The following is a 14,250-nucleotide window of genomic DNA, read 5'->3' as shown; positions in this document are numbered from 1 at the left end:
AAAACATCATTCAAACAGCCTGCACTGCAGCACATACATATACACAACACATTTTGCGGTACCACTCAAAGGGAACACAGGATTCAGCATGTTAAACATCATCTGTTAAATGTTTTTGGTCTATAACGTAGTACCATAGAACCACAGAATCACAGAACCTTCTAGGTTGGAAAAGACCTTCAAGATCATCACGTCCAACCATCAACCTGACCTACTGAGTCCCATGACTAGGCCATGTCCCTTAGTGCCACATCCACGTGTCTCTTAAATACCTCCAGGGACGGCATCTAGATGATTGCAAGAAATATTCGCATGCTCTCAGCTATCCATTTTATTATTTAAAGACAAACGCCTGCAGGTACTCTGCTTTTCTTGGTATTAATTATTATTATTAATATCTTGGTATTAATATATCTACTTTTCTTGGTATTAATATTCTGAAAATAGCATTTTGCTCTTAACTACATATTTGTAAAATGATAATTTCAGTGAGCTAGTTTCACAGCAGTGTGACTGGAACCCAGCTTGTTGTATGTTTTTGAAGCCACTGAACAACTCATATAAACCAATATTGATTCATGCTGCTGAGTAGTTCATGCTGCCTGAAAGCAATCGGCAAGTCATTTGAACAGAAATTTGCATTGCAAACTAACAGAAGTATCAATGAGTTTAATCAGTTTCTCTGAAGTACAAAGTGCTTGAAATCCTACTAATATTATTCAGGCTTTGAACTGCATTTTCAGATTGCCTAATGGTGCATTTTTTTCCAAATGGAGCAGCTATAAAGGCCTCCAGTTAAACTACTCAAAATTACATATAAGTTGGTGTAACTGATAGCATAGCAATGGAAGTTGCATTAGTGGAATCTGAACAACGTAATATAACTCTTCTTCCCCTTCCGTGATTTTTTTTTTTCCAATTCCTTGTTTCAAATCAACAGTGAACAGCTGGTGCTGGATGCTGCTTTCATCTATTGGGTAATGGGAAAATAAAAATATGACTGGATCCAATAAAAGAGATAATTCTATTTACAACAAACTGTTAATGTCCTTTTCTTTCATCTTTGGTATACTTGAAATATGCATGAAAAGTGGGTAATAATTTAGAGACTGTATGTAAACATTAGAGCTCACCTTAAATTTTCCTATTATTCTGTCTTCAGAGTCACCATGAACTTCATCATTAGATTTTCCTCTTAAGAGATGGAAAGTTTTCACCCAGTCCTCAAAGTTATTAAATTCACTCTCCAAGTCTCCTTCATAAATCTTTGAAAATAGGAGAATGCTTATTTTTTTGTAGTGCAGTGAATATATTTATAGCAACTTTTTTATTACAGGATGACTTGAAATCCATTTTGACTTAAAATACAGATTTTAATAAAACCAAGGTTTTGCAAAACTCCTTGAGGGGGAAAAAAAGTTAATTCCCAACTCAAAACAGGAACAGCTTTGTTCTTAACAAAAGTCCTTCCCAAGGACTGGAACAGCTCGTTAATTCAATAGGTAAAAGAGGCTCTTGAAGATCCAGAATGAACATTTATAAGCACTGGTGTGGGAGAAAAACAGTGTGGATGTGCTGCTCTTTACAACTGCTTCCTCTCTGCAACATGCCTTTGATGTATTGATGCATTTTAACAGCTATGTTAATGTATCAAGGCAAGACAGCAAAGCAGACAACAGTAAACTGCTTTTGGGATGGAGCTTTAGGACAGGTAAAAAAGACCAAAACATTTTTTAAAAGGACATTTTTTCCCCCTGAACTCTCCACCTGTAATTTATGAAGTTTTATTCAGCGTGAAAGAAAAGGGTCTAGTTTAATGCCATCTCTTAAAAATTGGAAATAGCAGTGTCAAATTCCCCTTTATTCAGCTACTACCTAACCCAAATAGTCCTAATCTTTTCAGACTTCCTCATCTCTCCAGTCTTCTGGCATGACCCATTATGTTTTCTCTGAATTCCTCCTATCCCAACCAAATCTAACACAAGCTGAATATTACTTCCCTAGCAGGTAGGATGCTGACAATTACAGTAATGTTTTCCATACTCTTTTTAGTCATTTTTAATAGGATTTAACATTACCAACATGACATTAATTCCCCCCCTGCCCCTTATCATTCACATTTTTGTGCTGGTATCATTTCAAAAAAGAGCATAAATAGAGTATCATTAATAGACAGAGCATCATATCATTTCAAAAAAGATATTCTTAAGCCAAACTATTAACAGAGTTAAAGGAATTGGCTAGTTAAAGTGTCCTCATGTTGTAAAGATACATTTGATTAGCTAAACTCAAAAAACAAAACAAACAAAAAAAACCCACTAAAACAGAGAAGAAAGGGAAAGAAAGGAGGCTGATAGTCACACTAAATTAATTCAGGGTAGCAATACAATGATCTACAGGTGAACACCAAAACTGAATTTTCACTTAAGGCTCTCTATGTGCATTTATATTGGTAACTGAAGGTCTAAGGGCAAGTGGGTCACATCCGTCCTACAAGACCCTGGATGTTCTCTGGGACCTATGTGCTTATGTGCAGAATCACTATTATCATGTGTGTATTATCAATTTCAAAGTGTTTAAAATAAATAGAAGGAGGGTATTGCTAAACTCAGCCCCTGAGGTCAAGCTTTGAGTAGACTGAATAACAGACTTACCTCTTAGACTTACTTCTTTCTTACCTGCAGTGTTGCTAGATTTGGAGTCGTTTCCTGCAGTTTCCTTTTAAATATCTTATCCTTCCTTTTGTCTGGCTCCTCTTCTATGATCAATGCAATATGGTCAGAAGTCTGCTTATCTGCAGAGATTTCACAACATCATGTAGGTTTTTGGTCAGCAATGCATATCAAGTGTTTCAGATAAGGATGCAAAATACGTTGTAAAGATTACCCCTTGCTCTTTCTCCACTCATTCTTCTGCTACCAAGCATTGGGTCCCCTCTTTTCCCATCATTCCTCCCAGACAGAGAGGTGGCATTTCATCCTGTCTGTGGCTGATAGTCTTCATGCTGATCTTGGTGGACCAAGTGTGATGGCATCCTGTATCACTCTTTCCCTGCTTGTCACCTCCCAGAATGTCCTTTTGCTTTCTCTCTCACTCCTCCCAGATGTGAACCAACAGATCTTAACACCTTTCACGTAACATTTAAAACTGGAAGTTGCTATTTCGGCTGACTGGTACTTCATATAATGAGTGATCCAATCTTTTCTCTGCCTAAAGGCATCACAAAATGGAGTATATCTCACCTTGGGAAAGACCAGAAGTATGAAAAATGGCAGGAGGCATCTGCCCAACCTTGAGCAGGACTCCAAATAATGAGAGGGGATTTCTGAACAAAGAGGATGAGCCCTCAAAAACGGCACTGAGATGGTTCAGTTCTTGGGCTGAAGTCTGGATTTTGAGTTCACTTTACTTTCAGTTTCTGAGACATGCATATGTGCCTGATACCACTGCTACTCAATAGTTAGAACTACATATATATGTACATATTCTATCAGTGCTATCCTATATGTATAATGCTTTTCATCATAGGTTAAAATATGTAACAAGAACTATCAGAAGAGAATTTATAAGGTCTTGAGCCATCAGTCAAAAAACAATATGCCACACAACTGCCTGGATAGCAGATAGATGCACGTCAACATAGCGAGTAAAAATCTAATTGTAAGTGAACATCACATCTTTGTGGAATGTTTTCTATCCAAATATTTTTTCCATCTGGAAAAGTGAATTCCACTTAGAAACTGATCTGTGCCTCATTTCTCAGCAGCACTGATGATCACTGAAACACTGTCAGCTGCTATTTCGAGAATGATAACATCTGACATTTAGGCCATGTCATCAATCTCAAGCAATCTGGATTGCTGTAAAAAAACACCCTCTTAAAAACAGAGATCACTTCAATCACTGGTGAAGTGCAGTCAGCCCTGGCATAGGAAGATGCTGTACTTTAATTTTGAACAACAGCTTTGTGCAAACAGTGAGCATTTGTTTTCTTTGTCAGTCTGCTCAAGCGGCCACGTTTGTCAAAAATAATTTCTAGAGCTGTTTGACTAAGGGGGAACTTGTTAAGCCATGGACTGTTTTCTTTCTGTTATATATATATATATACACATAAATACACACTGCCTGTTTCTGTCCAATTCTTATTGGAATTTTTTGCAAAATATTTTCCCCTTGAACCTAATCAAGGACCAAAGCTTAACAGCTATGGAAATAAGACACATGATCATGAACTCTTCCAGCAGAATCTGTTCCTATGTCATTGATTCTGAATTGGATTCAAAATTCAGAAAAGCTCATTTTTCTGGACCTGTTACAAAAGTAACATGAGATAAGGATAATCTTCACTTTCTATCATCATTATTTTGACATTAAAAATCTTTGTGCATGAGACTGGAATGACAAAAAACTCATGCTAACCCAAAAGTGCCTGTGAAATTTTAACCTACCCAACATCTGAACAGTTGTAGAGGTAAGAACTCCCTGTGCCAGCAGAATTCTGTTCAGACATTAATGTTTAAAAGTAAAATAGTAGAGAATAAAAGTATTAGTAATACAAAATAATAAAAAATGCAAATAATTTACTTACAGTCTTCAGCTTTTCCATCACTGGGAAAAAGATCTTTCACCTTTAAAAAAAAAGGGGGGGGCGAGGTAATTGACAAACTCTTCAGTATGATATGAATGTAATACCAAAAAAGAATGATTCAGAAGTACATATAGATTTACAACATTTCTTATTAGTGTGAGTTTGGGGCTACTGGGTGACTTACTTTTTGCATTTTGAGCACAGAAGCATAGTATTTTGACCACCAGTCAATAACATTTTCAGCTGATTCATCTGCAATCGTTCTTTTTCTCCTCTTTGTTGACCGTTGGATGGATTTTTTCCTATCCTACCAAAGCATAAAGAAAACACTTTTGAACTCTAGAACTGATTCAAATTAATCACCTTACTCATGACATCAAGCATGACCAGATGTATATGAAGAAAATCTCAACCTCCACGAGATAAATAAATTGCAAGACAAATTAGTGTCTCTGTCTTTTATTCCAAGACACTTCATCAACCATGAAGCAACCCATAAAATAGGTAAAATATTATTACCTATTTCTCTGTGTAGATTTAAGGGATATAAGCATCCAGGTACAAATTGATTTCTCCCATTCAAGTTCATAGGTATTTTTTTATAACTCCCATTATTATTTATTGCCTTTTGGAAGAAGAAAGAGTTGCTGCAATTCAGCAGTTTTCTTCATTAAACAAACAAGCAAACAAAAACAAAAACATAAACTAAAATCTGAACCAGAAAATGACCTGCTCATGCAGCAAATGTTACTAGCTTTATTCTTGTTTAAGAAGTCTGGGCCCTTGTTAAATAGTATGTTTCATCCTACACCCTCACAGAGTTGTCTGTTTGGTGGGGAGATAGGAACACAGAGAGAAATAGGGAGTGGGGATGGTAATTAATATGACACAGAAAGTTAAATTATAAGGTTCTTTCTAGGAATCTTTTCTTACTACCCTTTGCAGTCGTATATTTAAATTGTTCCATAACAGATCAAAGATCCAAATGGGTGTGTACATCTAGGCATAAGATATCCCTGCATTTTCCTTTACCCCCCAAATAAGAAGGATGCTGGAAACAACTAACTGTTGAAACATCAAGAGTTAAAGAAACCTGCCTTATGCAATTGCAGAAAGAACTTCTGAAATGAAATTCAGTGCTGTGTCCTCCTTTGTGTTTACTGTTGTTAATAAAACAGTGATCATGATGGCAGAAACCACAGAGAAAGGAAGAATGTGTGCACCCCCAAAAAAATCATGTGCACATTCTAGAGCAGATACTGTACAGTAAGTGCCATGCTGACCAGGATTGCCTTGTTTACTTGTGCTTTTCTGTCTATTTATACTCACACATTGACACCAGTTTAATACTTCAACTGTAAGATCTTTTGAAAACAGACTTTCTGCTCTATGTTTATAGAGCATCTAACACAATGAGACTTTCATCCATGCCTAAATGCCATGAACTTTGAAGCAGTCATATATAGTAATAGTTTTGTAATTAAGTAGATCATTCAAAGCCAAGAGGAGCAAAAAGTCTACTACATCACTAGCACTTGTCCATGGGATGAACATCGAGCACAGAAGGAAAAAACAGCATTATTTATTAACGGAATTAATGAAATTATGTGGGATCAAAGCAGTATTGCTAACAAGCCCTCTAAAGGGCCAGCGAGAGTGTGGGTATTAACACCAGTACCCAGAACCTTCAGGAAGTTGTTATCTGGAAAATAGCCCTCTTACTGCTACAACATCTAACATGCAAATAAGAGATTACCATTTTATAAGGAAGGGCTAGAGTCTACAAGACTGCAAGACAGTTAGCTGGCAGTTTCAGCTATGCCCACCTTCTGTTTTCTGTCTTTCGGTGGTTCAGAGGTGGAGTGCTCTGGTTCAGCAGCAGGAAGTGTGGTGGGAAGTGGTTCCGGCTCTATCACGGTACATTTACCCTGCTCCACCTCAGCGTAGACATGATCAACTAAAATAGGTTCTTCTTGGGATAGGTCTGCAGGCTGGGATGACTCAGGTGAAGCTGAAATAAAAACTTTGCAACTTAGGTAGATTTTACCAGAAATGCTGTCATCCATCATATTTGGTGACAATCATATCATTAAGGGTTTGACCCTATGCTCAACGCTTTTAAACAAATCTTCTAATCATGTACCTAGTGTGAAGCCTCTGAGCAGTTGCTTCACTGTTTTCAAAAAACAATGCTTTGTCTTTCTATTTGGGGTCAGGATTCCCCAATTACCTTTCTCTGTTTCTATAATGTCTAGTCTTCTTGGTGTAGCTTGAGGACCCAACTGTTCCTTACATAGGAATTGCTTAAGGCAATTGATGGTGTGTGTTCCAACAAGAGTGCTCCTCCCAAATGCTCTCCAGTCGACTACGCAGATGCTTAGTGGTGGATGCAAGAGTTCATTTTCAGGCAGTTCCTAGTGGGGGAGGGCAGACAGCAGCATGAGAATTGCTAGAGAATTTAGATCACATTTTGAATTTTTGTCATGCACAGCAATAAAACTGATAATTTTCCCTCCCTTCTCCTCCCCAGCTATTTACAGACTCAAATGCAAAATGAATACACAGGCAACACAGTTCTGGCCACAGTTTTCTGAAAAGTCTGGAGAAAGCCTTTTCCTTAAGAATACAGAATGGACCATAGGGACAGTGTAACTGAGTTGAGTCCCATGCTGACATAGGCAAGCCCATCTTATTAGGACAAACTGGGAGAATCAGGAACATTTAGAGGGAATGAACACAGTGTTGGAGGCTGTGAGTATTAATGCCACCGCTGCTTTACCCAAGGCTATTAATCCTACCTGCCTTAGTTTGCCCAATCATGAGAGGTGAATACTGGGTAGTTTCATGTTTATAGAACGACTTTAAAGCGTAAAACTGCCCTTTGGACATGTAATGTACAATGGAACTTTAAAATGCTCTAGTTATTGTGCCTCAGTATCCAGGTTAAGGCTTTGATATTCTTTTGACTTGAAAATGAAATTTCACCTCTGTTAATGTTGCCAAGTAGAGCAAATCAGATGGATATTTTTTTCTGATGTTGGCCTTTGTTCAGTGAAACTAATAGCTCTCATAACCCAAGAAACAGGTAATAATTAAATTACCAGTCTGTAACAGCAAGGGTTACAATGTGAAAAGGTCCAGAGATCATGAGCCAGAAATGATCGATCTTCTTAATAGACCAGTAACACTCTAGGGGAAATTCAGAGAATTGAAAGAAAATAAAGGAAACTGAGCTTTACCTTGCAAAATGGGAGATGAGGAAAAAAAGAATACTAAAAACAGCCCTGTTATTTGGCAACAAGTTCCAACCTATCAGTAAAAACCTGGTTGCAACATATTTCTTTGCCTATTTGGGACATAGCTTGAGGAACATCGCGCCTTCTTTTATCATGCATTTGTAGCAGAATTCTTTTAGAACATCTTCAAACCATTAGCTTTTCACATAAGAACTGATGTCCCATAGCCTTCACACAAGACACGGAAGAAATGATTTGACAGAAAAAGAGGGAAAATAGTAATTAGCACCTTGCCTAGCCGAAACAGAGAATGGATAGGCAAGAAGTAGTACACTGTACATACCACTTCAAACCAATCTGCAAGGACATTGAAATTGGGATTTTTCTTGTAGCTCTGGATGACAGAGGATTTCACTCCTTTCCCTGCACACTCAATGAAAACCTGGGGGCGATCTACAGAAAGAAGCTGGACTTTCTTCAGCTCTCGAACACCCCAGAACAGGACCTGTGGTGGGCAGAGAAACATCAGTTGCACAAAGTGGGCAGAGAAAGTGCAATCGTTTGCAAGCAGGCAGGAGACATTGGTTGGATGAAATTTGGGACCCCCCCAAAAAAAGCCTGGGAGATGGCCAATGCCGAACATCACCTCCAGTGAGGTCAGTTACAAGGGGAAGGCCTCCATCTCCTGCAGCCATCTTCCTGGGCTGTACTGAGAACAAGTGCAGGGAAGCAGGTCCCTCAGACTCACTCTGCCATGGGAGCAGTCCCTTCCTAGCAGGCCAGGACTGACAAGTAGCCTCTGCTGGTCTCAGGTGGAAGCACTGCCTCACTTGCCCAGCCTTAGAGAATCACTTTGATCTGAGCTTATCATGTATATTTTGGGATCCAAATGTTATTTTTACATCATTCCTATGGATTAGAATTTTAAGATTATCATCACACATAATTAAAACTTTATAGTCCAGTAACAGAGTAAAAGAAGCAGAGATTTGGAAATGGAAATACTCTAGGTAGCTCACCTCCACTCTGTACTTGCTTAAAACAGGTCGGATGTTGGCTGGGACCGGGTAAATCTGCGAAACATCTGGTGGATCCACTGGGGGAAGTCTGTCTGGATCAGAATCAGGAATCTGAAAAATTTAGCAGTCAAGGATCAGGACAGTTTTTGGAAGAATAAAAACTGTATCAGAAGTATCTGTGAATGGTGTATTGAACACCAATTTAATGCAATTTCGCAAGACACATTACAGAGCAGACAGGTGTAATGTGACTTGGACCGTGGTCTATCCTGCTGTGATGCTAATACACTTGGCAGGAAGTGTGTTCAATAGATTGGGGTTATGTACCTTGCTGAAAAAATAGTCCCTGTTGCCCCAGCAGGATGTAGTCTGCCCTACAGACATGCACGTATTGAAGCATGGTAATTTAATTTATGAAGAACAGAAAGCATGGTAATTCTATTTAATAAAAATCCTGAACAAAACTGCTTAGGAGACTTTCACAGACAAATTCTAGATCTGATTCTAGTTAAATAAGGCTGGTGAACAGACAGTATACATGAGTTAAACAGTACATTTGCCAGCCAGACATGCCAGAGCTCTTCAGCTGCATTATATTTGGGAATAGCAGTCCTGCACCACTGGATGCTGTCAGCATTTGAGAACTTGTGAATCACATCTCCAGCATCAGGGATGGATCTTCTCAGTGCAGCTACTAAAATCTTGCTGCAGGCGGCACTTATGCTCTTCATGTGTGATGGCATATAAGTCTGCCCCACGTTCAGGAGCTTACTCGGGTACACACAAGCTCCCCGTGCCAGGTGGGTGGGAGCAGAACATGCTCCACCACAGCTCCGAGGCTTCACCATCTCACTGCTCTTCGCCTCTTGTCACACTCCAGGCTCTGCTGCTGATTTGGTTCACCTTCTGTTGGAAAGCTCCCTGCTTATATTTCCCAACCCCTTCCTAATTCTCTGCAGTACATTTATGACCTTCTCATCCCATCTGCAGGGCAGATCTGAAGCCTGACCTGATTTAGTACATTTCTACATACAGCAGTTAAAGTCGGGGCCTGATGACCACTCCTACCAGAAGCTCGGGCTGTGCTAGCAGACAGCAGTAGGAACATTGACTTCACAGGTAAACTAACAACCTGCAGGAAAAGCTCCCCTTGGCTTTCTCACAAAGCACAGCACCTAAAGTGCACTGCACATACAGTTCTGGGAAAAAGAAACACACCTTCTGGAGAGCTTCATCGTTCCCGAGCTAACTTGTCACTGCTGCAAGGTGAAGCATTGAGAGACAGCTCTCAACGGACCTGTAAACTTGAACTCTTCCACTTCTTTTAACTAGGCCATCTGCCCATACAGCTGTGTACTGTTGTGTGGGAGTTTCATTAGCATTAGGGAGAAGGGATTTGTTCCGAGGATTTTGTAGGCGTATGAGGAGATGGGTGGAAAACGTGTCTTCTAGCATAGCACCTGCAGCATATGCTAGTAATAACATAATTAACAGCAATAAATCACAGGAACATGTTTATGGCCCCTTATCAGTAAGAATCTGAAGCAATTCTTTGAATAGACTTCGTGGAACTTAAGGCCAGAAATTTAGGTCTAGTTTTCAGTGTATGTGGTTTCTATCAGCCACCTCTGTGATGCTGTTTAAAAAGCCAAACAGAAACACATAACTTTGTGAAAGATACCAGCCTGTCTAAAAAGCCAGTTGTTTGGATTTAATTATATTCACTTCACATTTTCTCCCTTTGTATTAATTGACATTAGACACTCCAAAAATGTACCCCCATAATAGATTAACTAGTACTATGAAAGAACTTTAACTAGTAATATAAAAGAGTAAATGGATAAGAGGCAAAGACCATCTGAACCAGATCACATACAAGATATCACATCCCCACATATAATTTCACTCTCATGGTACCCAATTTTATTGTGCTATCTGACTTCAGGACTGATGACAGATGACCAAGAAAAGTATGTTCATCTGCAGGCTACAGTGACTTTTGAAAATAATTTCTAAACTGCTCCACTAGCTATGAGAAAAGCTTTATTGCCCAAAGACACAACTTAGGAGAGGAAGACTCCAGAGATCATCTAGTTCAACCCCCCTGCTCAAGTAGGGTCACCTGGAACGTGTTACACAGGAAATGTTACACATGTCCTGCAATGTATTGGAGTTTTCCAAGAGTTAACAACTTCTAGTGAAATAGAGTGTTTCTGTATTACACCATGAAATTCCACTAATTTCAGTGGAATTAGCTTGGTGTAACTCAGCAAGGATTTTGCTTCGTGGCCACAGTGAAACTACACAGAAAAAGAGGTGAAGAATGATCTAACACAATTAAACAAAAGCACAGGAGAATACCTACAAGGTATATTTTCAGAGGGACTTTTCTCTTTTGATTAAAAAAAAAAAAAAAAAAAGAGAGAGAAGTAAATCTTGAGCCCACCTTGAGCAAAATCAAGACTTCTAGTATCCATTAATCTATATTATTTTAGTCTAATATTTTTCTAAATTCCAGGATACTGCATTATAAGAACTGGGTTAGATCTCTAGCACTGACCCAGCATAACAGCATTCATTTTGAGAAAGGAGTGCTCACTTTTCACACCCTGCTTCTTCAACTGAACCAAACGGTACCTGCAGCTCAGAGTTATTGAGCACAGTTTGTCACAGGAAGGGTTATGGGCTTGGAAGAAGAGAATGAATTAATTAGTCATTAGAGGTATTCATTTCCACCCTCAGAAATTCCCTATTATTGGAAGGAACCACTGGCACAACAGCTCTGGAAGTGCTTTGAAACCTTGCAGATGTTTATATGCATTTTTTCATGAAAATTTCTTTCATGTCCACATTGCTAATATCTGCCATGTGAGATGCTCTAGAGTGTTGTCACTGTAAAGAATAACATACAGTATGAACAGGATGAACAGGAGGACTACAGGGTCTTTACTTACAATTCTTTTCAACTCTCTGGAGAAGTCTTAGGGGTATATTTGAATATATCCCAATAGTGGTGCTGCTTCCCTAGTCCCATAAGACAGCAAAACAAAACACACTGCTCCCTTTGTTCACAAAGATTTCAATAAAAAAGAGGGAAAATTATGGCTAAGGTAGTAGACTCTACCCCTAGGTATCCACCCTAATGAGGTCCCCTATGTGTCCCCACGGTTTCATATTGCAGGGTTTCATCAAAAACATAATTAGCCTATCATGCTTAAAAGCTTATTTTATCCTGGGAATAACTGTAAAATGTGTCACAGAGCTCAACATTTTTACCAGTTCTGATTTCAGAATAAATTGTCATAGTTTTTTAGTGCAGAGAAGTTTCCTACAAGTGGTGGCTCTGCAAATACTGCTGGGGCCTGAAAGCCCAGACACCTTACACTCTACTCATGCATCTGCTCAGCTAGCCCCAGAGGTATGCCAAATTTGCCTTTTGTCTCTCAGTGGAAAACCAGTGTAATATTTCTCCTAATACATTACGGGTATCTAAAACCGGGTTTTCCTTATCCAATTAATGTTATTCACAGCTCTCTTCTTCTAAGGGACAGAGAAATATTGAGAGATTTTTGAAGTTGTTTAAGTCCAAAGAGTAGGTCATTGCAACGGCGATGGTAGTTTCATCACTGTTTCTTAAACCAGAGCCCAATTTAGAGCAGGGTAAGTAAACGGTAAATGACACACAGAGCATGTGAGACTTTTGCTGTTGTTTGCACATCAGCAGTGTCCCCTCTTCCCCTGGTATGATGGTGACTAGGAATGACACAGACTGCATGGGGACTAAGAGGTACAACAGCAGAATAATCCTGCTCCAGTTGCAGTTCACACTAATTCCCATGGTGTAAAAAAGTAATGGTCCAGAAGGTCTAGTTTACCTCCAAAAGCTCAAATGCAGCAAGAAGATCTCCTCCAGAAAGATTTCCACAATACACTGGGTGGTAAGAGAGTTTAGGTGGTTCATATTTTTGGTCAGCAAGCCTCACCACAGGGGCAGCCACTGTAGACCCAATATATTCTGCTTTACCCTAAATAAAGGAGAACACAGGTGTGGAATGCATATGAAGTCAAGATGATGCAAAGCCTAGAATATTTGTGGAAAAACAAACAAACAAATAAACAAAAAGCCCACCCTTTTCCTGAAGTAAACAGCAAAGAAAAATGCAAGGCCAGAGATAAACCCATGTCTCCACAGAGATACAATATTTACAGTTGTATGCAAGGAAGGTGGGGGAGAAGATGCTTCTAAGTCAGTCTTTGGGGACAGTATTCACTTGGGAAAAACAGGGCCACAGCTTTGCAAGGACAAAAGGTTAAGTCTCAGGGCTGATTTCAGACATTAAACTGCAAATCGTTGTAGCACTGAGCTCCATTCATCAAGGTTATCCATGTTGCTTGACAATTTTCCTTTTAATGCCTACTCAGTGACAGAGCTTTGCCTTTACACTGACAGAAAGATGCAACAGCCTTTACTAAGAAGGATTTCAAGTTTACCACTGCATCATCATCATACAGCTCGATGACAATCTCTGGGGGAAACTGAGCGATTTCCTGTCCATCCCCATGAAGCACAATGCCGTTGAAGAGCAGCATCTGGTTCCAGGTGGGGGACAACGTCTGAGAAATGATCTAATGAAAGAAAGGAAATGTTTAATATACTATAAATTGCTTGATTGGGAGTGCTTCATCAGGAAGTGTGGATGTGCTGGTGACATCCCAAATGATGCCTTGCTTGTGTCCAAGGTTTCAGAACTCTAAGCCCCACTAAGACAGTTGTAGAAGGCTCAAAACCTCTGAAAATCAGTTTTCATGTTATGGGTAAAAGTTCCCCTTTCTCTTTATAGGCACCATCAATGCCCACAGACAACCATTTGCCTCCAAAAATATCTGAGGGAGATGTGTATTGGGTTTACGTGGCAAGGTTTTGGTAGCAGTGGGCTGCAGGGGTGGCCTCTGTGAGCAGAGCCCAGCAGCTGCCCCATGTTAGATAAGAGCCAGCTCTGGCCTCCTCCAAAGGGACCTGCTGCTGGCCAGAGCTGAGCCAATAAGTGATGTTTGTGCCTCTGGGAGAGCAGACTTCAGAAATGGAAAAAAAAACTGCTGCACAACAGCAGCTGAGAGAGAGAGGAGTGAGAATCAGCCCTGCAACCCCCAAGGTGAGTGCAGCAGGAGGGCAGGAGGTGCTCCAGGCACACAGCAGCAGTTCCCCTGCGGCCTGTGGAGAGGCCCCTGGTGGAGCAGGCTGTCCCCCTGCAGCCCACGGGTCCCACACGGAGCAGATCTCCACGCTGCAGCCCGTGGAGGAGCCCCCGGTGGAGCAGGTGGATGTGGCCTGGAGGAGGCTGCGGCCCATGGAGAGCCCCCGCAGGAGCAGGCCCCGGGCCGGAGCTGCAGCCCGTGGAGAGGAGCC

General features: G+C 40.2%; 1 protein-coding gene across 7 annotated transcripts in view; it reads right to left on the bottom strand.

Annotated features, from left to right (window-relative positions):
• Positions 1–14,250, bottom strand: part of FER1L6 (fer-1 like family member 6) — a 107,236-nt gene that overhangs the window by 19,182 nt on the left and 73,804 nt on the right. For all 7 annotated transcript variants that reach the window (XM_080582048.1, XM_080582051.1, XM_080582049.1 and 4 more), the window contains 10 exons: positions 13,335–13,469; positions 12,719–12,868; positions 8,844–8,954; positions 8,168–8,329; positions 6,819–7,002; positions 6,415–6,599; positions 4,773–4,895; positions 4,589–4,628; positions 2,679–2,794; positions 1,134–1,265 (listed from right to left, as the gene is read on the bottom strand). In XM_080582048.1, the coding sequence (XP_080438174.1) occupies positions 1,134–1,265; positions 2,679–2,794; positions 4,589–4,628; positions 4,773–4,895; positions 6,415–6,599; positions 6,819–7,002; positions 8,168–8,329; positions 8,844–8,954; positions 12,719–12,868; positions 13,335–13,469 (1,338 nt within the window). The remainder of the gene's footprint in view (positions 1–1,133; positions 1,266–2,678; positions 2,795–4,588; positions 4,629–4,772; positions 4,896–6,414; positions 6,600–6,818; positions 7,003–8,167; positions 8,330–8,843; positions 8,955–12,718; positions 12,869–13,334; positions 13,470–14,250) is intronic.

This window comes from Anser brachyrhynchus (assembly GCF_964034855.1).
Source record: "Anser brachyrhynchus genome assembly, chromosome: 2".
NCBI lineage: Eukaryota > Metazoa > Chordata > Aves > Anseriformes > Anatidae > Anser > Anser brachyrhynchus.
Note: the sequence above shows the minus strand (reverse complement) of the source record. Positions and strands in the feature narration are given on the sequence as shown.